Below are 25,057 nucleotides of genomic sequence, written 5' to 3'. Positions count from 1 at the left end.
CAAATCCATTTGTATGACACCCATGTATGTAGTTTTGGGGTTTCCCATCCTTTCTCTTGCCCTTCACTTCTAAGTTTAACACCCATTTTCCTATTTATTCTTCCGATCTTCTTTTCAGATGCCCAAACCATCTAAGCCTGGATTTCCTCAGTGTTTCTATAACCAGTACCACCTTCACGCTTCCCCTAATTTGTTTGTTCTGAACATGGTCCATCCTTGTAACTCCAAGCATCCATCTTAATGTTTTTATTTCCACTGTGTACAAGATCTGCTCTTGTCTCTTCCTCAGTACCCAGTATCCCGCATCATGCAAAAGTGCAGGCCTAATTACTGTCTTGTAAATCTTACTTTTCAATTTGATGGGCAATCTCCTATCACGGACCTCTTCACTCACTTCTCCCCATTTAATCCATGCCTTTTCTGTTCTGCTTATAAATTCACAATTGTTCTGTGCTACAGAGCCTAGGTGCTTGAACTTCTGTATCTTTGGTCATGGCTGACTCTGCAGACTTAGTCTCATTGTCTTCCTGCAAGGTATCATTGAATCTGTAGACCATTTATACTGTTTTATTTCTGCTGATTTTTGTGCCATTTCTTTCAAATATGCACCGCCCTCTCTCTAAATCTTCTTCCATTTCCTCTTTGCTCTCTCCTGTGAGCACTACATCATCCTCAAATAGCATGCACTGGAGTGCCAAGTCTTTGGATGTTTTCTGTAAGTACATGGAGCACCAACATGAACAAAATGGGGCTGAGTGCCAAGCCTTGAAATACTGCGATTCTTACTAGAAACTGTTCAGTTTCTCCACATGGCCATCTAACTGTGGTAATTTTTGTGGTATCACTTGTACATTATATATTACTACTGATATTACTTAGTACAGACTTTGTCACCTTCTAATTACATTAACGGACATGATGATGAGATTTATTTTGTAGTTAATGATTATTTGTAGGTTGTTCCTTGATTTATTTGCAGAAAGGTACACATCAAAAGTGTGGTAAACTTTATAATGCAATAATAATTTTGTATCCACATCTGTTGTTTTTGCCAGTTTCTGTCTCATGAAAACTCCCCCTAATTTCAAGAGGTTGTGGTGGTGTTTGTGGGTGTGTTTTTTTTAAATGTCAGTCATGATTTTGGTTCTACTGTTACACACCAAGCCAATTGTTTTTGTGTTTCAGTTAAGTTAATTAGTTACTCCATAAATATTTTGAGTTGTGTCTACTGACTGCTGGATAGGATTTAGTTTTCCAGGCCCATTCTGTATTTTAAATTAACTGATTTTTAAATGAGAGGATTCAAGATGATTTCTTTGAGATAATTTATCCTAAAATATGAAGGTTGTTTTTTATGTTCTGGACGTCTAGGAAATAGATCCATGTGTATTGTGTGTGTTTGTGCATACACATGTGTACACACGTGTGTATTGCGATTGCATCTACATAGATGGTCAAGTCAAGCATGTTAATCTAAAAGAGTTTATTAACTAACTATTCAATAGCTGAGTGAACCAGGCAGCCCTTGCTGACGGATGCAGCCTGCAAGTATGGGTCTACATCTTCTAACTAGGTTACAGTGGTAAATAGGGGGGTCACGAAGACCCCACTTTTAGTCATTAGCAGCACATCTGATCACTCCGCATCTGAAATTATTGGGCTTTACCCAAAGATGACATGGAAGATTCAAATGAGGGCGCTAGACGATGGATCCAGCTGTCAAGCTGCTTGCATACTTTTTAAAGACACCATAATAGAGGCTCAACTTAAATGTATACCTCCATAGAAAGAGAACCAAAAAAGAGCCACCATGGTCAAACAACAAAGTAAAAGAAGCAGTGAGTGGCAAAAAGGCATCCTTTAAAAAGTGGAAGATAAATCCTAATGAGGAAAATAGAAAAGAGCATAAACTCTGGCAAATGAAGTGTAAAAATATAATTAGAAAGATCAAAAAAGAATTTGAACAACAGCTAGCCAAAGACTCCAAAAGTAATAGCAAATTTTTTTTAACTACATCAGAAGTAGAAAGCTTGCTAAACAACCAGTGGGGCCACTGGGCTATCGAGATGCTAAAGGAGCATTCAAAGACGATAAGGCCATTGCGGAGAAACTAAATGAATTCTTTGCATCGGTCTTCACTGTTGAGGATGTGAAGAAGATTCCCAAATCTGAGCCATTCTTTTTGGGTGACAGATCTGAGGAACTGTCCCAAATTGAGGTGTTGTTAGAGGAGGTTTTGGAACAATTTGATAAACTAAACAGTAATAAGTCTGCAGGACCTGATGGTATTCACCCAAGAGTTCTGAAGGAACTCAGATGTGAAATTACAGGATTACAAACTGTCATCTCTAATTTATCATTTAAATCAGCTTCTGTACCAAATGACTGGAGGATAGCTAATGAGACGCTAATTTTTAAAAAGGGCTCCAGAGGTGACCCTGGCAACTACAGGCCAGTAAGCCTCACTTCAGTACCAGGCAAATTGATTGAAACTATCGTAAAGAACAAAATTGTCAGACACATAGATGAACGTAATTTGTTGGGAAATAGTCAACATGTTTTTTGTAAAGGGAAATCATGCCTCACCAATCTACTAGAATTCTTTGAGGGGGTCAACAAGTATGCGGACAAAGGAGATCCAGTGGATATAGTACGAAGAAAAGGAGTACTTGTGGCACCTTAGATTTTCAGAAAGCCTTTGACAAAGGCTCTTAAGCAAAATAAGCAGTCATGGGATAAGAGGGAAGGTTCTCTCTTGGATTGGTAACTGGCTAAAAGATAGGGAACAAAGGGTAGGAATAAATGGTCAGTTTTCAGAATGGAGAAATATTGGTGTCCCCCTATTTAACATATTGATAAATGATCTGGAAAAAGGGGTAAACAATGAGGTGGCAAAATTTGCAGATGATACAAAACTTCTCAAGATAGTTAAGTCCTAGGCAGACTGCGAAGAGCTACAAAAGGATCTATCAAAACTGGGTGACTGGGCAACAAATTTAATGTTGATAAATGCAAAGTAATGCACATTGGAAAACATAATCCTGACTATATAACTATACATATACAATGATGGAATCTAAATTAGCTGTTACCACTCAATAAAGAGATCTTGGAGTCATTGTGGATAGTTCTCTGAAATCATCCACTCAGTGTGCAGCAGCAGTCAAAAAAAGGAAACGGAATGTTGGGAATCATCAAGAAAGGGATAGATAATAAGACAGAAAATATCATATTGCCTCTATATAAATCCATGGTGCACCCACACCTTGAATACTGCGTGCAGATGTGGTCACCCCATCTCAAAAGGATATATTGGAATTGGAAAAGGTTCAGAAAAGGGCAACAAAAATGATTAGGGGTATAATCTCCTCAAGAGAGATTAATAATATTGGGACTTTTCAGCTTGGAACAGAGACAACTAAGGGGGGATATGATAGAGGTCTATAAGATCATGAGTGGTGTAGAGAAAGTAAATAAGGAAATGTTATTTACTCCTTCTCATAATATAAGAACCAAGGGGCCACCAAATGAAATTAATAGGTAGCAGGTTTAAAACAAACACACAGTATTTTTTCACGCAATGCACTGTCAACCTCTGGAACTCCTTGCCAGAGTGTTGTGAAGGCCAATACTATAACGGGGTTCAAAAAGGAGCTAGATAGATTCATGGAAGATAGGTCCATCAATGGCTATCAGCCAGGATGGGCAGGACTGGTGTCCCTAGCCTCTGTTTGCCAGAAGCTGGGATTGGGTGATGGCATGGATCACTTGATGATAAGCTGTTTGTTCATTCCCTTTGGGGCACCTGCCGTTGGCCACTATCAGAGGACAGGATACTGGGCTTGGTGGACCTTTGGTCTGACCCAGTATGACCCTTCTTATGAGATGGGCGCTGGCTGCGTATGAAGCTTGTTCTTGCTACCTAATATGCCACCCAGAGGGAATTGTTCAAACGGGGATCCTTGCCCTGAGACAGTGCATCAGTGGATTAAACGCATCTTTAAACAGGGTAGATATGGCATGGCTTGCACCTTAAGGAGCAGATTCTGCAGGGGAACTTGTAGCCCTCTGTCAGGAAGTAAGATATTGGACAGGACCAGCACCCAGGCCCGGCTGGTTGATCTCACAGTACCTGTTGTTATGTGCATGGTTTCATTCAGCTGAGTATCTTCATTTCAAGAACTGCGAACCACAAATATGGACCACACATCTCAAAGAACTGCAGTTATGGAAAGTAGGTAACCTTTCTTTTCTTAGTGTCTGTGGATTGGCTCCTCAGGTAGCACCAGCTAGTTTACTGATCTCAGGTTGTTTCTTGTCTTTATTTTGAGTGAGGTCTTGGTAAGCTGTTCCTTGAAAATCAAGGTGTCCAGTGTAACACCTAGATACACAGGATATGGGTTGTGGTGCAGCCTTTGTTCATTCAGGAAGATGTTGAGCTGTCTGTTGGCCTTCGTATAGTACAGCTGGACATTGGATGCATTGGTACTAGGACGTGGATGCATTGGTACTGGACATTGGATGCAGCTGGACATTGTCTTTTTGGTACTAGGTTTAATTTTCCATCTTTTGCAGTAGTGGACCATCTCTTTCATCTCAGCATTCAGGTCTACTCGAGGTGACTGAAATCCTTGTCCTGTAGTGCCAGACAGATGATGGCTGCATAGATAAAATGTTTGGCGGTGGTGTTAGGAAGGTCATATGTAAAGAGGTTGAAGAATATCTGTGCTAGAACTGAGCCCTGAGGTGTAGGACATTCTTTTGGGGCCTTCAGTTCTTTCCCAGACATTAAGATCCAGTGTTAAGGTTGTTGGTGTTTTTCTTTTGTTTTTTTTTTTTGCTGTGAAGATCCATGCTCATTCTGAGGGGGAAAGTGTAAACAATAACTATATATTTTCTAGCAGAAAGGGGTCAAATGAGGATGTATATTTATCTTTAAAAGGGATTTAATCCATTGTGCTATATTACATGAAGTGAGCTGTAGCTCATGAAAGCTCATGCTCAAATAAATTGGTTAGTCTCTAAGGTGCCACAAGTCCTCCTTTTCTTTTTGCGAATACAGACTAACACGGCTGTTACTCTGAAACTCTCATAATGTGTCTTTGATTGCCTCGGATTTCTCACATTTGTTTGTGATCATGAGTTTTATATTGTAAAGCCTGTTGGGGGGGAAAAACTATGCCTGTCTACTTTTCCAGATGTACTAAGAATTTATATTTGGACATGTGCAATAAATCTGGTTGGTCTGTTGACTGAACTAACTCTGTCTTTGTTCCAAAAATAATTCTCCCCATTTGGCAAGTGTCTTCCCACTCAGCCTTTTGTATCAGAAAAGTCTGGTAAACACACACACTCTTCAGTATGCGTGGCAAGTCAGATGACTTTGGTTATGTTTGTACAAGAGGTAGGGTGGATTGATTTAAATCATGTTTTGCATTTGTACTTTTTAGTTCCTTTCCTAAAGAAAGGTTGATTTTCATTGGTTGGTAACCATTGTAACATGTTGGTTTGCAACTAAATTGCGCCTTTTTGCAAACCAGGAGGATATACTATGTTTATACACTTTAATTTAAGCAATTGTATAGCTTAACATACATTTATTTAGATTCTTAATGTTTATTTTTTTATGATAGAATGGTGAATGCTATATTTCTTATTCACTAGATGATTAATTTTGCACTTGTGATTTATGTCCAGCTGCGTTTAGATGGAAGTTGGAATTCAATTAAAAAAAACACCCGTATTTATTTAACAAAAGGAGATTGGTAGTAGTTAGTGGATTGAACTGATTGTTTCTGGTTACCATATCCTTCAAGATTTTAGAACTAGTAGATCTCATCCTCTCTCACTTTGTTTTTATTCAGAAAGTGGATGAGAAGAACAAGCTTTTCCAACTCTCAATAAGTTTCTCAACTTTGAAAAAACTAGTAATTGAACTCAACTTGCTGAATAAACTGAAATGAAGAAAATATTCTCTCTGCACTTGCAGAAGAGGCTGTTACTGTCAACAGTTGGCTTAGCAGTCCAACAAATTCTGGTTCTAGATCCTAGCCAGTGACTTCCTCCAGTTCAATGATTTGACTTCCTTTAAAACTTTGGCAGCAAACATGAACTGCTTGAATATTTTTTTAATTTAATTTAAATTATTTTAATCAGGGCTGTCAATTAATCGCAGTTAACTCACTCTCTTAACTCAAAAATTAATCGTGATAAAAAAATTGATCACAGTTTTAATTGCACTGTTAAACAATAGAATACCAATTGAAATTTATTAAAACTTTTGTGGATGTTTTTCTATATTTTCAAATATATTGGTTTCCATTACAACACAGAATACAAAGTGTATAGTGCTCACTTTTTTTATTACAAATATTTTTGTCATTTTACAGTGCAAAAGAAATAGTATTGTTCAGTTCACCTCATACAAGTTCTGTAGTGCTATCTCTTTATCATGAAAGTGCAACTTACAAATGTAGATTGTTTTACTATGGAGTGCAGTTATGTAACAAAAAAAAATGTAAAACTTTAGAGCCTACAAGTCCACTCGGTCCTGCGCTAAGAGAAACAAGTTTGTTTACATTTGCAGGAAATAATGTTGCCCACTTCTTATTTACAATGTCACCTGAAAGTGAGAACAGGCATTCTCGTGGTACTTTTGTAGTTGGCGTTGCAAGATATTTATGTGCCACATGCACTAAAGATCATATGTCCTTTCATGCTTCGACCACCATTCCAAAGGACATGATGATTGTTTAAAATCATCATGATGATTGTTTAAAAAAAAAAATTGCATTAATTAAATTTGTGACTGAATTACTTGGGGGAGAATTGTATGTCTCCTGCACCATGGTTTTACTCGCATTCTACCATATATTTTGTTATGGTAGTCTCCGATGACGACCCAGCATATTGTTTAATTTAAGAACACTTTCACTGCAGATTTGACAAAACACAAACAAGGTACCAATGTGAGATTTCTAAAGATAGCTACAGCACTCGACCCAAGATTTAAGAATCTGAAGTGCCTTCCAAAATCTGGGAGGGACGAGGTTTGGAGTATGCTTTCAGAAGTCTTAAAAGAGCAACACTCTGATGCAGAATCTACAGAACCCGAAGCACCAAAAAGAAAATGAACCTTCTGCTGGTGGCATCTGACTCAGATGATGAAAATGTTCGTGCATCCGTCCACACTGCTTTGAATCTTTATTAAGCAGAACCCATCATCAGCATGGATGCATGTCCTCTGGAATGGTGGTTGAAGCATGAAGGGACTTATTAATCTTTAGTGCATCTGGCACGTAAATATCTTGCAATGCTGGCGACAACAATGTCATGCGAACGCCTGTTTTCACTTTCAGGTGACATTGTAAACAAGAAGCAGGCAGCATTATTTCCTGCAAATGTTAAAAAAAACAACCTTCTTTGAGCGAATGGCTGAACAAGAAGTAGGACTGAGTGGACTTGTAGGCCTTCAAGTTTTACATTGTTTTATTTTTGAATGCAGGTTTTTTTGTACATAATTCTACATTTGTAAATTACACTACAGTATTAGGTGAATTGAAAAATACTATTTCTTCTGTTTTTTTACAGTACAAATACTTGTAATAAAAAATAGTGAGCACTGTACACTTTGTATTCTGTGCTGCAGTTGAAATCAATATATCTGAAAATGTAGAAAACTTCCAAAAATATTTAAATAAATGGTATTCTATTATTGTTTAACAGCGCGATTAATCACGATTAATTGCGATTATTTTTTAGTCGCTTGACAGCCCTAATTTTAATAGATTTATACTAAGTCTAGGTTTTAACATAGGTGGTTGTAATTTCAAATTTAATTTTAAATAGGTTTATATTTAAAAAAAGGTATTTAATATAAATTTTAAAATCTTTTCTTTTTAACAAGCATTGATATCCCTCTCCATCCCCCCTTAACTAGGTGAGGGAGTAATTTCCAGAGTTGAAGGGCCTTGACTGAGAATTCTTGGCCCCTGGCCTTCAGAAAAACATATCTAATGACGTGAACTTGAGCATTCCTTAACCTGCTGTTAAGAGGCAGAAAGAAGTGTCATCTAAGATGCGCTGGATCCAAATCACAGAGGATTTATTGGATTAAAAACAAGAACTAGGATTATACCTATAAACAAATTGGAAGCTGGTGCTCATTTCTGGAGTCAGGGTTGATATATTTTTTGTGAAATATGTCACTAAGCAAATGGGCAGCCACATTCTGCACTTACTAATTTCCAAGATTTTCAGGCATTTCCTCAAGCATAGAATCTGTTGTTACAATCCCATCTTGGCATGACACAGATACAGATAACTATTGTGAGGTCTACATCAGGAAAAAAAAATGGGTGCAACCTCCATTGTGAAGTGCAGAAGAAAAGAAAGCAGTCTTGGTACCTGCTGCTCTCGTGGCTGGGCAGCTGCAGGGTTCCCTGGCCGCCCGCTGTGGCTGGGCAGTGGCAGGGTCCCCCGGCCTCCTTCTGGCAGATCCTGCAGCTGCTCAGCCGCAGCAGGCAGCAGGAACTCCCTGCAGTTGCTCAGCAGCAGCGTCTGGGAAACTGCAGCATCCGCCAGCCTCCCGGGGCGGCTGGGCAGCTGTGGGGTCCCTCCGACAATGCTGGGGCTGGGAGCTGTGCAGGCAGGGATGGCTTGGAACTCCAGCCCTGGGGCAGAAAATGTCACGGAGGTCAATGGAAGTCATGGATTCCGTGACCTCTATGACCTAATGGTAGCCTTAATAATATTTGCTTTGCCAAACCTGCTTCACTACGGTGTTGTGAGAATTAATTAGGTAATGTTTGCAAAGTGCTATATAAGTGTTAAACTTCATCAGAACATACAAAAACCTCCCGCTGAGGATTTACCAGTCCCCTGGCCTGGTCCTCAGCTTATTTGTATAGTAATTCCTTGTACAAGCAGCTGAGGCTCCTCTTCTGTACTAGTAGGTTGGGATCGTGAGAAGGATCCTGGAGGTTCCCTTTTGTGTTTTTTTTTTTCCCCAAGTGAATTTGTTATACATTCTCTCCCAAGTTTTTAAAACAGTGTGAAATATAGTAAATAACAAGAAGGGAAATAGTGATAACAGGTGAGTCTCTGGGCCCAGTTCACGTTTACTTTTCTCTAAATCATGATCATTGTAAATTGAGAGGAGATTGATGTTCTGGAGAACAGTATGTAAATCAAGCTATAGCCACATATGGCTTATATTTTCTAAAAGGGTATTCAGTGGCATCAAGACAAATGTTCACGTCTGGAATTTGAAGATTTTGGATAGGAATGAAATGATGGTAGTCATTCTGAGTTGACATGCAATATTCTATTTTTTAAGATATTTTACATTTGACACTTGTTGCATCATATATTTAGGTCAAGTTTCACTAAAAATGATGATCTGCATTTGAATCATACTTACTTGAAAAGAACAGAGCTGGGAGAGGGTGTCACTTCAATTAAGTCTTCTAAAGAGGAAAGCAGGATCTTTCTGTGGCACTGATGTTCTGTCAGCAGTTTTGAGAGTTTGAAATCATGGTATACTTGCACTATATGAAAGCTCTCAGATAACTTATCAGTATTCCTTGTGAAGAAAAGCATTCTGTCTTCCAGAATTTTAGTATACTAATAGAAAGATAAAACTTTTTCAAGTAGAAATGCGATGCAGCAGTGTTTTCCACTGTAGATCAAAAAGTATTTGTAGAACTTTTGGCACTTTTCTATTTTTTGGCAATGCCTTTGTGTTAGTACAGACTCTTGGTTCTTTTGGTTCTCAGTGGTATTATAATATATAACATGTTAATCGTGATAACTATATGGTGGAGTTTCGGTTAATGGCTTTCACATCAGAGGGACAATATAAGGTATCCACATGTGAAAACAGCCGGTGTTCTTAATACAGACGTGTGGGAAGTTTATAGTGCCTCACTACACTACACTTATTGTAGCCAATGCTGTCATTCCCTCTTTTTCACTGTCCTCTAAGCTAATTTAGTTAAAAAGATGCTAGTTACACACATTAGAAGTGCATAGCTGGAATCTCATGACCTGAATTTCAGAAGTTCTGAGCACCTGGAGTTTTCGATTGACATTAGTGGGAATTGTGTCTTTGTCACTTCTGAGAAACAGGCCATCAATTTTTAGCTTAATATCAAACACCTGTAACTCTGACATGCCTTTTTGATACAGTGCAGGAAATTGAAATTTTGGTAAAAATTTGTACTGTGCCTTAGTACTGGACTGATCAGAGATGTGAAGAATTGGTGAGAGTTCCACCAAAATGTGAAGAAAGAATGTGATAGTAAAATCCAGAGAAAATGAGCCTGACAGATTTATTTATTTCCAGGCTTTGTGTCAGTCTTTGTTTTGTCAGTATGTCTGTAGAGAAGGGACTGTCTGTTCTTGAATGTGTGGAATGTGCTTAGCTCATTGTCAAATAATGCCTCACCTTGCCCCAAAACACATCTTGTTGAAATCCCTCAATTTTTTTTTATAGGCTCCACTTTTTGAGGGAATAGGAGAAGATCTGACTCCTCCCCCTTATTGAAAAACTAAATTAAATCCCTCTTGTATTAATACTATAATCTCATCCAGTTCATCTTGGTAATAAAAGACTTCAAGATGTTCATTTTTATAACATCATAAGAGAATAAGCTTTGTCAACCCATACAGAATGTTCTGAAAATGCATCACACAGATATTTATTACTATTACTTTGCTCGTGATATACAGTTGAGGTCTCTTGACTTCATTAGGCTAGACCTTAAAAATTCCAGTATAAATTATACATGTGTTCTTTTATTAAATGATGTTATCTGCTGACAAATTTTATTTGTTTGTGGAGCCATTTTCTTTGCTCAGCCACTAAGCCATTTCTGTTTGGTCTTTGATTCGCTTATTGCACTATACAGATCAACAAGAAAAGGGTCTTTCTCTCTTAAGAATAAACTTTTTTTGAGATTCTGGTTAACATAGCCCTAAAACGGATGACTTTGGTGGCTTTTGTAATCCTGCAGCTAATTTTATTTGAGTATAGAGAGAAAGCAAGTGGCTGAGTGTAGAAGGCTTTTCCATTTCATATTATTTGTACAACAGCATCAAGGGAAATGTATTTTTAACTAGGAGTTTGCAAGGAATGGGCTTGAACTTGGTTAAATAGTTTGTAAAAATGAAACTAATTAACAAATGAAAAGATCTACAATGCAATAATTGGATAAGGCCCTTAGTAGGTTATTTTTCTATGGAAATGCATTTATATAGGAAATATAATGGATGATGATCTAGTGGGTGGCTCAGTAGAGACAGCAGCTTTGCGAATCATAATTAGATTACCTTTAATAAAAGAAAAGGAGTACTTGTGGCACCTTTAGAGACTAACAAATTTACGGTGCCACAAGTACGCCTTTTCTTTTTGCAGATACAGACTAACACGGCTGCTACTCTGAAACCTGTCTTTACCTTTAATGTGCTGCATCCACGTAGAGAAAAATATTCTTTTGTGGGAAGAAGGGGAATGAACCTCTTGAAACTTCCTGCATGTAGGCAGAGCACTATTTTTATAATTCTAGTACAGTTCTTTGAAAGCCAAATAAATCATGAAGCCAATACACATTTTCACTGACAAAGTCTATAGACATGTTAGGGCATGGATTCATAAAAGCTTTAATTATTAAACAAAAGTAACCTGCTTGCTGGTTTCATATTGCCAGAGCAAAGTGGTCACAAATAATGGTCAGATTTTGTGCGCACATACAGCACTTCCCTTCCCTCACTAAATACAATTGCCAGGATAATTTCCTTTAATTTAATCTGTTCATTTTTATTTTAATAAAACACGATAATAAAATTGACCTGGCTGCCTTTTTCTAAATGTTCTGTGTCATGACCCAACCTTCTTTACAGTGGCGCCGCTGCACCATTATAGATCAAAAGTCACAAGTTCACAAGATGTGGATAATAACTCTGTGGTAATATGTATCTTGTGAAATCACAGCAGTCATGGTAATTAATCTAATTTTATGAATTGCAAAATAAAACTTAAGTAATTTGTTACTGTATAATTTAGTGTGTGCCTCAGGCATTCTTGGTGTTCGCACCATCCTTATTTTTTAAATGTCATGATGAAGTGGCAGAACAATATATATACATAGCAGGAGGTAACTCTCAGAATATAATGAATTGAGGATTAGTTTTGAATGTCTAAAGGCTCATATATGGTTATTGTTAAATGCAAGGAATGGTTTTGAAGTAAAATTGAGGTTCCATGTGTACACAATAGAAAATATTTTTTTTGGGTGGGCTTCTTCAAACAGTTTTGATCTATTGTCCGTTGCAGTTAATTTAAATAATCAGACTCTCCATGGGCTGTACTTTCCTTGGCCCTGGTCTACACTAGGAGTTGAGGTCGAATTTAGCAGCTTTAAATCGATTTAACCCTGCACCCGTCCACACGACGAAGCCCTTTTTTTCGACTTAAAGGGCTCTTAAAATCGATTTCCTTACTCCACCCCCAACAAGGGGATTAGCGCATAAATCGGCCTTGCTGGGTCGAATTTGGGGTCCTGTGGACGCAACTACATGGTATTGGCCTCCGGGAGCTATCCCACAGTGCTCTATTGTGACCGCTCTGGACAGGACTCTCAACTCAGATGCACTGGCCAGGTAGACAGGAAAAGGCCCGCAAACTTTTGAATTTCAATTTCCTGTTTGCATGATCACCTGCAGCTTGCCACGCTGGCCAGAGCTCATCAGCAGCGGTGACCATGATGGAGTCCCAGAATCGCAAAAGAGCTCCATCATGGACCGAACGGGAGGTATGGGATCTGATCGCTGTATGGGGAGAGGAATCCGTGCTATCAGACCTCCGTTCCAGTTTTCGAAATGCCGAAACATTTTTCAAAATCTCCCAGGGCATGAAGGACAGAGGCCATAACAGGGACCCAAAGCAATGAAACTTAAGGAGCTGAGGCAAGCCTACCAGAAAACCAGAGAGGCAAACGGCCGCTCTGGGTCAGAGCCCCAAACATGCCGCTTCTATGATGAGCTGCATGCCATTTTAGGGGGTTCAGCCACCACTACCCCAGCCGTGTTGTTTGACTCCTTCAGTGGAGATGGAGGCAACACGGAAGCAGGTTTTGGGGACGAGGAAGATGATGATGATATGTTGTAGATAGCTCACAGCAAGCAAGCGGAGAAACTGGTTTTCCCAACAGCCAGGAACTGTTTCTCACCCTGGACCTGGAGGTAGTCCCCCCCGAACCCACCCAAGGCTGCCTCCCGGACCCGCCAGGTGGAGAAGTGACCTCTGGTGAGTGTACCTTTTAAAATACTATACATGGTTTAAAAGCAAGCATGTTTAATGATTAATTTGCCCTGGCATTTGAGGCTCTCCTGGATGTACTCCCAAAGCCTTTGCAAAAGGTTTCTGGGGAGGGCAGCCTTACTCCGTCCACCATGGTAGGATACTTGACCACACCAGGCCAGTAGCACGTACTCGGGAATCATTGTAGAACAAAGCATTGCAGTGTATGTTTGCTGGCATTCAAACAACGTCCGTTCTTTATCTCTCTGTGTTATCCTCAGGAGAGTGATATCATTCATGCTCACCTGGGACACTCAGAGGTGCCCATTCCTGCTGGGCTCTTTGCCTGTGGCTGAACAGAAATGTTCCCCGCTGTTAGCCACGGGGAGGGGTGAGGGGCTAGCCACATGGTGGGGGGAGGCAAAATGCGACCTTGGAACGAAAGCACATTTGCTGTGTATGTAATGTTACCGGCAAGGTTTACTGTGAAAGAGTGTACCCATTGTTCTAGAAAATGTCTTTTTAAATACCACTGTCCCTTTTTTTCTCTCTACCAGCTGCATGTGTTTCAAGGATCACAGGATCTTCTCCTTCCCAGAGGCTAGCGAAGATTAAAAGGTGAAAAAAACACACTCGTGATGAAATGTTCTCAGAGCTCATGGTGTCCTCCCACAGTGACATAGCACAGACGAATGCATGGAGGCAGACAATGTCAGAGTGCAGGAAAGCACAAAATGACCGTGAGGAGAGGCGGCGGGCTGAAGAGAGTAAGTGGCGGGCTGAAGAGAGGGCTGAAGCTCAAATGTGGCGGCAACGTGATGAGAGGAGGCAGGATTCAATGCTGAGGCTGCTGGAGGATCAAACTAATGCGCTCCAGCGTACGGTTGAGCTGCAGGAAAGGCAACAGGAGCACAGACGGTCACTATAGCCCCTGTGTAACCAACCGCCCTCCTCCCCAAGTTCCATAGCCTCCTCACCCAGACGCCCAAGAACGCAGTGGGGCGGCCTCAGGACACCCAGCAACTCCACCCGAGAGAATTGCCCAAGCAAGAAAAGGCTGGCATTCAATAAGTTTTAAACTTTTAAATTGCTATGTGTCCTTGTCCTTCCCTCCTCCACCACCCCTCCAAGCTACCTTGGCAGTTATCCCCCTATTTGTGTGATGAATGAATAAAAAATGTATGAATGTGAAGCAACAATGACTTTATTGCCTCTGCAAGTGGTGATCGAAGGGAGGAGGGGAGGGTGCTTAGCTTACAGGGAAGTAGAGTGAACCAAGGGACGGGGGGTTTCATCAAGGAGAAACAAACAGAACTTTCACACCATAGCCTGTCCAGTCATGAAACTGATCTTCAAAGCTTCTCTGGTGCGCACCGTGCCCACCTGTGCTCTTCTAACCGCCCTGGTGTCAGGCTGCACATAACCAGCTGCCAGGCGATTTGCCTCAACCTCCCACCCCGCTATACATGTCTCCCCCTTACTCTCTCAGATATTGTGGAGCACACAGCAAGCAGTAATAACAGTGGGAATATTGGTTTTGCTGAGGTCTAACCAAGTCAGTAAACTGCGCCAGCGCGCTTTTAAACGTCCAAATGCACATTCTACCACCATTCTGCACTTGCTCAGCCTGTAGTTGAACAGCTCCTGACTACTGTCCAGGCTGCCTGTGTACGGCTTCATGAGCCATGGCATTAAGGGGTAGGCTGGGTCCCCAAGGATAACTATAGGCATTTCAACATCCCCTACGGTTATTTTCTGGTCTGGGAATAAAGTCCCTTCCCGCAGCTTTTGAAACAGACCGGAGTTCCTGAAGATGCAAGTGTCATGTACCTTTCCCGGCCATCCCACGTTGATGTTGGTGAAACGTCCCTTGTGATCCACCAGTGCTTGCAGCACTATTGAAAAGTACCCCTTGTGATTTATGTACTCGCCGGCTTGGTGCTCCGGTGCCAAGATAGGGATATGGGTTCCGTCTGTGGCCCCACCACAGTTAGGGAATCCCATTGCAGCAAAGCCATCCACTATGACCTGCACATTTCCCAGGGTCACTACCCTTGATATCAGCATATCTTTGATTGCGTTGGCTACTTGCATCACAGCAGCCCCCACAGTAGATTTGCCCACTCCAAATTGATTCCCGACTGACCGGTAGCTGTCTGGCGTTGCAAGTTTCCATAGGGCTATTGCCACTCGCTTCTCAACTGTGAGAGCTGCACCCATCTTGGTATTCATGCGCTTCAGGGCAGGGGAAAGCAAGTCACGAAGTTCCATGGAAGTGCCCTTACGCATGCAAAAGTTTCGCAGCCACTGGGAATCGTCCCAGACCCGCAACACTATGCGGTCCCACCAGTCTGTGCTTGTTTCCCGAGCCCAGAATCTGCGTTCCACCGCATGAACCTGCCCCATTAGCACCATGATGCCCGCATTGCCAGGGCCCGTGCTTTGAGAGACGTCTGTGTCCATGTCCTCATCACTCGTCACCGTGCTGATGTTGCCTACTCGCCCTGTATCGCTTTGCCAGGTTCTGGTGCTGCATATACTGCTGGATAATGCGTGTGGTGTTTGATGTGCTTCTAATTGCCAAAGTGATCTGAGCGGGCTCCATGCTTGCCGTGGTATGGCGTCTGCACAGAAAAAAGGCGTGGAATGATTGTCTGCCGTTGACCTGATGGAGGGAGGGGCGACTGACGACATGGCTTACAGGGAATTAAAATCAACAAAGGGGGTGGCTTTACATCAAGGAGAAACAAAAATAACTGTCACACAGAATGGCCCCCTCAAGGAATGAACTCAAAACCCTGGGGTTTAGCAGGCCAATGCTCAACCCACTAAGCTATCCCTCCCTCTTGTATTTCAGGCAGGACTTCACGGGGGGAGGGAGGGAGGGGGGATCAAATGAATACAAAACAAATCTGGTCTATTTCTTGTTTTGATCCACTCCATCTATCTTTTACATCTTTGGGTGGCAGCAGACAGTGCAGAAGGGCTGCAAGCCATCCACATCTCTTTGCTGCTCGGCAGAAGATGGTACAATAGGACTGCTAGCCATCCTCATTTCCTGCCTGCCTGGCAAAAGATGGTAGAATAGGACTGCCTGCAGGACTAAAGAGAATGACTTGGTCGAGTCACTCCTAATGTAGTCCCTGCGCCCATGTCTGCCCAGGCACTCCTGACCGACACGGCCAGGAGCACCTCGGACATGACGATGACGGCTACCAGTCCTATTGTACCGTCTGCTGCCACAAGGCAATGGATTGCTGCTGCTGTGTTGCAATGCAGTACTGCGTCTGCCAGCACCCAGGAGACATACGGTGACAGTGAGCTGAGCGGGCTCCATGCTTGCTGTGGTATGGCATCTGCACAGGTAACTCAGGAAGAAAGGCACGAAACGATTGTCTGCCGTTGCTTTCACAGAGGGAGGGAGGGAAGGAGGGCCTGACGACATGTACCAGAACCACGCGCGACAATGTTTTTTGCCCCATCAGGCATTGGGATCTCAACCCAGAATTCCAATGGGCAGCGGAGACTGTGGGAACTGTGGGATAGCTACCCACAGTGCAGCACTCCGGAAGTCTCAGTACAGTGGAAGCACTCCGCCGAGTTAATGCACTTAGAGCATTTTGTGTGGGGACACACACAATCGACTATTGAAAAACAATTTCTGAAAAACCGACTTCTATAAATTAGACCTAATTTCATAGTGTAGACATACCTTTGTTCCCCATTATATTCCATTGGGTGGTGGTATAAGACAGGAAGACCAAAACCAAGGTATTTTAGCCATTTAGGAAATACACAATCTCCAAGAAATTCATTGCCTGGAGTGTTGTTGTTCTTAGGAAATGAGTGAGTGAGTTTACAGTAGAAATGAAAATAAGAAACAGTTCCAAGCCTTTTTGTGCGTTCTTGGTATGCATATGTGACGTAATCAAAAAATCTCCTTTTTTCATGTAACCTTTAATGCAATGTTGTTACCATGGTGCTTAAGTCATTAGGAAGAGATGGGTTCTTTATTACTAAGATTGCAACTAGCTTCCTTTATAAAGCCATTCTTTACCACCTTATGACTTTGGAATATTATTTTGGCTTGAAAACTGCCATATATATTTTCTTATTCAGAACAAGAATTTTTCTATAAAGTTTGAAGAAAATTGTTAAAATTATTTTTGAAATACAGTTCATTAAAATAATTACTGTCATGTCAAATTTTGACTTTTGGCTAATCTTTATATTCCTCTGGATCAAAGATGGATTGTTGCTACCACTTCAAACTTTCCAAGGAGTTAAATCTCCTTTAAAACTGAAATTCTGTCTTTATTTGAAGACAATAGTTTTAACTTAAGCAGAGTGACTGATGATTTTTGTTGTGACCAATTTGGGGCCCAGTCCTGGTCCCACAGGGAATATTGGAGGTGGCTTTTATAGAAAAAACAGAGAGAGATTGGTTTCGATATGGGTTATTGACCCAATCATACTTTTATTGATTGTCAAAGGGAGTTTTTTGTCACTGACCTGGGTGTGATTAAGATCAGGCCCCGAGTGTGAAATTCCTATCCAGACTCTGGCCCTTTGGTGCCCAGTAAAAGGGCTGCAGCAGCACTGCGGCCTTAAAAGTGCCAGATCTGTCCAGGGAAGAATTTCCCCCAGCACAAGAACTGAGGAAGCAAACTCGGATTCCTTCACAAGCCCTGGTATTGTTTGCTTGGGGGTGGTGGGAGTAGGTGTGGGGCCACAGCATGCAGCGATTCAGAGCAGCCTAGAAAGGCTGCTGTAATGGTGGTCCAAGTTAGACTGGGCGCAGCTGCAGCCCCTGGAGCAAACCAGAGCAACTCAGGAATGCCCAAAGTGTAACTCCCTGCCCTGGGCTGCAAATTTTTTGCTATTCCTCTTCGAACTTGTCTTTACTGCAATAACTTGAGTTAGTATACTGTAGTTACTCCACTGACAGTACTGAAATAAGTCATACAGAATTATTTGATTACCTGCACAGAGTGGTTGGGTTAGCAGCTGATGATTAGGAGCCGCTGCAGCCCTATTGCATTATTAGTGTGAGCATCAGCAGCACTAGCTAGCTGTAGCTTAAAACACCACTTAACTTGAGCTAGAGACTTGTGTGTGGATGTTTGCTGGAGCTAACAATGCAGTGAAGACCACACAGAATCTAACCCTTTATAATTTTATGAACCTGCTGTTCTGTATTGTCTGGTTCTGTAGCTGACAGGTAGAGGGCTGTAGTGTTAGAGCTGTAGGATAAGGTTGTCAGTCCCAGTTGTGCAGATATTTTCAGTTTCTGATGTAGACAGTAGCTGTTCCATAATTAAAATAAATTTAATCTCCATTTGTAGTGCAGAAAAAAATTAAGGTTAAATGTGAGTTACAACAGAAGCATATTCTTGAAAATTTGAATAATATATATACTTTTTTACTTTAAAAAGATTTTAAAATATCACCATTTAAAATTTTTTATCAAATGCCTAAGGTTTATTTTGTTCCCTCCATCATCTCCATAAAAACATCGCATCACAAAATTAAAACCATAAGCAGATTGTACAGGCTATTCCAAGACAGGCTTACAATTTTGTTTATTCTGTTCAGTGCTCATGTTCAGTACCATAATGGTATGTGTTTAGTAAAAGCTGATACCTTAGATTAGATTTTGACATTGACATGTGCAATGGGGACTTTTCAAATGCAGTAATAGTAAATTGTTTAAGAAGTTCTGTTCTTTGACAAGTGTACAATATTTACAACTGTTGAAGCTAATGTATTCTGCAATGACCCCTCTTGTTGACACACAGTTTCAACAAACAAAACAAAGACTTTAGGGTTAGGTACTGCTGATATATATCTGCACTGATGGATCCTTCCCACAACCGTTTCAAAGCTATTCAGTGTGTAAGAGTGACCATACTGGGTCAGACTAATGGTCCACCTAGCTCAGTATCCTGTCTTCTAACAGTGTCCAGTGCCAGATGTTTGAGGGAATGAACAGGACAGTCGTCTAGTGGTCCATCCCCTGTTGTCCAGTCCCAGCATGTGGCAGTTGGAGGCTTACGGAAACTCAGAATATGAGGTTGCGTTCCTGACCATCTTAGCTAATAGCCATTGATGGACCCATCCTCAATGAAATTATCTAATTCTTTTTTGAACTCAGTTATAATTCTGGCCTTCACAACATCCCCTGAGAATGAATTCCACAGGCTGCATGTACATTATGTGAAGAAGTACTTTCTTTCTTATGTTTGTTTTAAATCTGTTCCTGGTGCTTGTGTTATGTGAAGGGGTAATTAACACTTCCTTATTCACTTTTTCCACACCATTTTATAGATCTCTATCATATCCCCCCTTAACGGTCTCTTTTCCAAGTTGAACAGTCCCTGTCTTTTTAATCTCTCTGCATATGGAAGGTGTTCCATACCCCTAATAATTTTTGTTGCCATTCTCTACCTTTTTAAATTCTAATATATATTTTTTGATATGGGACGACCAGAACTGCATGCAGTATTCCAGGTGTGGGCTTACCATGGATTTATATGGTGTCATTATGAAATTTTCTGTCTGTCTTATCCCTTTTGTAATGGTTCCTAACATTCTGTTAGCTATGGGTATTAGTTTTACACCTTCAGTAGCTTAGCTTCCTAGCTATGGACACTCAAGGCATTGTTTTTTGTTGTAGTGTATCAATACTGTTACCTTAAAAGAAAATAGATAATGAATTTACATCAGTTCACAGTAAGCAAAAGACTTATATTTGCTCTTCCTTGAGAATGGTGCTGTTAGTGTAAAGTAATAGAAAAGATATATAACATTATAAATTTTTGTAAAACTATTTATACACATGGACTGGTATTTGAAGTTGACAGGTATAACTCAACAACGTGATGCAGCTGTGCAAAAAGACTAATATGATTCTGGGGTGTATTTACAGAAGTGTCGTATAAGTCTACTTGGCACTGGTGAGCCCTCAGCTGGAACACTGTGTCCAGTTTTGGTTGTCATACTTTAGGAAAGATATAGACAAATTGTAGAGAGTCTAGAGGAGAGCAACAAAAATGATCAAAGGGTTAGAAAATCTGACCTATGAGGAAAGTTTAAAAAACTGGGCATGTTTAGTCTTGAGAAAAGATTAAAAGGGGACCTGATAAGTCTTTAGATATGTTAAGGGCTGTTACAAAAAGGACTATAATCAGTTCTCCATGCCACTGAAGATAGGACAAGAAATAATGGGCTTCATCTGCAACAAGGGAGATTTAAAGTAGCTAGCAGGAAAAACTTTTTAACTATAAGGGTAGTTAAGCTCTGGAGCAGGCTTCCACAGGAGATTGTGAAAGCCCCATAATTGGAAGTTTTCAAAAACAGGTTGTACAAACGTCTATCAGGGATGGTATAGACTTATGTGGTCCTGCCACAGTGTAGGCAGCTGGACTCGATGCCTTTTTGAGGTCCTTTCCATCCCTACATTTCTATGATTCTGTGATTTATGCATGTGGATTGATATTTGAAGTTGATCAGTATGTTCTTAATGAGAATATGAGAATTAGTATGTTCAAGAGCACATATTCACACATGAGTTGAGTAAAATATAGGTTATGTTCTAACTTCCCTTTGTGATAGCAAACTCAAAGTTCTTTGAAGCTTATTTTGGTAATACAAAAGTGTAAAAGCCCTAAAGGGATGATTGTTAAACACAAATTTGGCTGCAGAATCACACAGTCCTTTTTGGAGCATGGGTGTCTAATGTATTTCTACTGAATCAGGCGGAATCATCACTGAATCATTTCTACTGCGCAGGGATGGTGTCCCTAGCCTCTGTTTGCCAGAAGCTGGGAATGGGCAACAGGGACTGGATCACTTGATGATTCCCTGGTCTGTTCATTCCCTATGGGGCACCTGGCACTGGCCACTGTCAGCAGACAGGATACTGGGCAAGATGGACCTTTGGTCTGACCCAATATAGTTGTTCTTATGTTCTTAAGATACTTGGCAAATATATACATTTTAAAAATGTATTTTATGGAACATATGGATAATCCTGCAATTTTTCCACATGATTGCATGCAAAACAAAAGAGGGGTATTTTGTTATGTTCTGGGATTCTTTTCCTCCCAGATACTTAAGTACCCTTTTTAAAGCATGTGGGGTGGATTAAAGGAATGGGAAATGCCAGGTGTTGTCATTTTTTTTTTATTCATGTGAAGAGTCACTCAGAAACAACTGGAGTATATCAGACATCATTAGCTTCAAGATGTGATGACAAATCTTCAACAGAAACTCCTAAAATGAATACAAATCACATAGCAGAATTTAAAAAAAATTACAGTATCAAAGATCAGGGTTTTTTAACCCCTGGAAAATACAAAAACAAGATAAGAAGCTTGTGGTTTTTGGGAGAAAATGAACTGGTGGCTGATTTGACAGAGTGGGCTAAGAAACCGCTAAAGTGCTGTATTCATTGGCTAAATTTTGACTGTACAAAATTGTTAATCAAGCAATGTTAGGCACCAGGTGATATGATCCAGGAGTTTTTATTTATTAATGACTTACTAGTATCTTCAAAGAAAAAAATACACATTTCCGCATGAAAACAAGATATGAAATGAAACTACTCTGTTTACATATCATTCACTTCCTATTGCAACCAAATAAAAATTATGAACTGTACTTCTTGAATTTGAACTTAAGTTTATATTTTGTTGGTGTTTAAATCCACTTTTAATCTTTAAATTAAAGAAGGAAATGTGATTTTTAAAAACAACCACCACCACCCTGTGCCTCATTTATGACTTTGAGATTAAAAGCATATAAGTTAAAAACAGGTTAGGCAAGAAACTGCACTCTGCACATAGACAGCTTAAACACTCTGTATCTTGTTATTGAAGAACAAGAATACAGCCCCAGTTATGGTTTTGCTTGCAATTCTTTGACTGTAATTGGATGAATATGAGGAGATCTGGGTACAAAGAATTTGTTTTATGTGTAAAACAGACTCCAGATTTAAAGTGGTGTTTTATTAGGAAGGGAATAAACATCTCATTTTTTTTTACTGCCACTTTTAGTAAAGAGAGAGAGGCGGGCATGGATGGAATCAATAGAAAACAGTGTCACTGACACCCGCAGCAATATGCCTGCCTGCCTGCCTTGCGTTAATGGAACAGCTTGCAAGGTCTACAGGGAATTTGCATCGGCTCTGTCACTGGTATTTATTTGGTTTCTTATTTATTGCTAGTGGCTTGAATGTGCTGTATTTTCCCAGCAATGAAAGCTTTTAAAGATCATGTCTGACTCCTTCTGGACAGTGCTGTCCAATTTCTCTCTGCCTGCCACCAGCATGCTGAGACGATCCAAAAGGTAATTGGAGGATTTTGCAAGTAAATCTTACAATATTTTTCTGTGCTGTTTGATTAATATTGTTTTGGCTTTTTTAAGGATCACAGCTGATGTACCGGAAATATGTTTTGGTATGTAGGCTTTGTTAATGGGGTTTAGTAACAGCACACCCTGCAAAGATTATATTGTATAACCTACTGTTAATTATTTTATTGCGGAATGTTTTATTACAGATTTATTATTCCTTACTTTCTCGTTAGATAGTGCATGACCAGGGGTGTGTACCCACCAAATATTTGGTTACTAGATATAAGTATGAGAGTATAAGCTTCATCAGTATTCAAGGTATTCGTACGGTGTGGCAGTGATAGAAGCTGAAAAAGCCAGTGTTACAAATTATTTTGACTTTTAGTGCTTAGCTTAAAGAGAAAAGTATAACCTTGAACTTCAAGCTTTCATTGAAATCTGCAGTAGCATTTGTCATAGGAGAGACTTAAATATGTTAGTTAATGGACTCAATCTTTTAACTCATATTTTTCTTTGGATTTTAAATTAAGCACATCTATGTGTGAGAACTGGTAGAGGGTGTCAGCCCTAAAGCTAAATTGACAAACTGCAGAGTTTGTCTCAGTATCGGGAAGTAATATTTTTCTTATCAAAGTGGTATTGCTCATAACCTGTTCTGCAGAGCAGAAACATAAATAGCTTCAAAAATTGTGTGGGAGAAAAGCAAGACAGAGTTCCAATAATAATTTCTGATGTTATATATATACCGCTTCTTGGTATATTGTTAACCCTGACTAAACCACTATGTTAGGGTCTATGAGTAGGCCTTCCACAGTAGGTGTTGTTGCATAGTGTGTAACAGTGGATATGTCAGCAAAGTGCTTTGCCAATGAAGTTCAAAAACTATATAGAGAGCTCATTTATAATCTTTGTCTTGCTTCTAAAGTGGGTTTCATGCAAAGAAGGTCAAAGAGATACTTATACCACTGATTTTTGTATTGCTAAAAGTCAACTCTGTAAAGGCCTACATCAATGGGTGACGGAAGAAGTGTCGTTTCTCATCCTAAATGCATCTCTCTCTCTGTCTACTTGCCTCTCAGAGCCCAGCAGGAGAGTGAGTTTGTGGGGGGGGGCAGAGGGTGAGAAATAGCCCAGCAGGAGAGTGGGTTTATAGTGGGGGGGGGAGAGTGGGTTTAGAGTGGGTAATAGCCCAGCAGGAGAGTGAGTTTGTGTGTGTGTGGGGGGGGGGGCAGAGGGTGAGAGAACCTGGATTTGTACTGGAAATGGCCCAACTTGATGATCACTTTAGATAAGCTATTACCAGCAGGAGAGTGAGTTTGTGTGTGTATGGGGGGGGGGGGCGGGGGGGAGAGAAAACCTGGATTTGTGCTGGGAATGGCCCACCTTGATTATCATGCACATTGTAGGGAGAGTGGTCACTTTGGATAAGCTATTACCAGCAGGAGAGTGAGTTTGTGTGTGTGGTTTTTGGAGGGGGGTGAGGGAGTGAGAGAACCTGGATTTGTGCAGGAAATGGCCCACCTTGATTATCATACACATTGTGAAGAGAGTGGTCACTTTGGATGGGCTATTACCAGCAGGAGACTGAGTTTGTGTGTGCGGGGGGGAGGGTGACAAAACCTGGATTTGTGCTGGAAATGGCCCAACTTGATGATCACTTTAGATAAGCTATTACCAGCAGGACAGTGGGGCGGGAGGAGGTATTGTTTCATGGTCTCTGTGTATATAATGTCTTCTGCAGTTTCCACAGTATGCATTCGATGAAGTGAGCTGTAGCTCACGAAAGCTCATGCTCAAATAAATTGGTTAGTCTCTAAGGTGCCACAAGTCCTCCTTTCCTTTCAGTTCTATGATTCTATGGCAGCTCAGAGTCCTTAGGTGAACAATAGGCAATCATCGAGACTTTGAAGTAGACCCATTTCCTAAGCATCACCAGTATTTAGCTACATGGATTACCATAAGGCAATTAGAAAAGGAGTACTTGTGGCACCTTAGAGACTAACCAATTTATTTGAGCATGAGCTTTCGAGAGCTACAGCTCACTTCATCGGATGCATGCCGTGGAAACTGCAGCAGACTTTATTTATACACAGAGAATATGAAAAAATCCCTCCTCCCACCCCACTGTCCTGCTGGTAATAGCTTATCTAAAGTGATAAGCAATTGGTAAGTAATTGATAAGCATAAGGCAATTGCCTGTTTTCCACCATTCGCAGGTGATTTGCTATACATTTCAAAGAGAGATCAATATAGTGATATCACTATATTTACAAAAAGAAAAGGAGTACTTGTGGCACCTTAGAGACTAACAAATTTATATGAGCATAAGCTTTCGTGAGCTACAGCTCACTTCATTTAAATGTTAAGATCTCCTTTTGAGCTCTGAATTAACAGAATACAGCA

The 25,057-nt window shown here is 40.5% G+C and overlaps 1 protein-coding gene across 10 annotated transcripts in view; it reads left to right on the top strand.

The window, feature by feature from the left end:
• The window catches only part of MAST2 (microtubule associated serine/threonine kinase 2), a 388,408-nt gene that overhangs the window by 220,934 nt on the left and 142,417 nt on the right, over positions 1 to 25,057 (top strand). Inside the window, exon 1 of one of the 10 annotated variants that reach the window (XM_073357853.2) lies at positions 22,370 to 22,496. The exons of the other annotated variants lie outside the window; for them this stretch is intronic. Within the exon in view, the coding sequence (XP_073213954.1) occupies positions 22,447 to 22,496 (50 nt within the window). The 5' untranslated portion in view covers positions 22,370 to 22,446. Of the gene's footprint in view, positions 1 to 22,369; positions 22,497 to 25,057 lie in introns of those variants that run through there. 10 annotated transcript variants of the gene reach the window in all.

The sequence above is a fragment of the Lepidochelys kempii genome, chromosome 8, assembly GCF_965140285.1.
Source record: "Lepidochelys kempii isolate rLepKem1 chromosome 8, rLepKem1.hap1, whole genome shotgun sequence".
Lineage (NCBI taxonomy): Eukaryota > Metazoa > Chordata > Testudines > Cheloniidae > Lepidochelys > Lepidochelys kempii.
The sequence above is the reverse complement of the archived record's forward strand: the minus strand, read 5'-3'. Positions and strand labels throughout refer to the sequence as shown.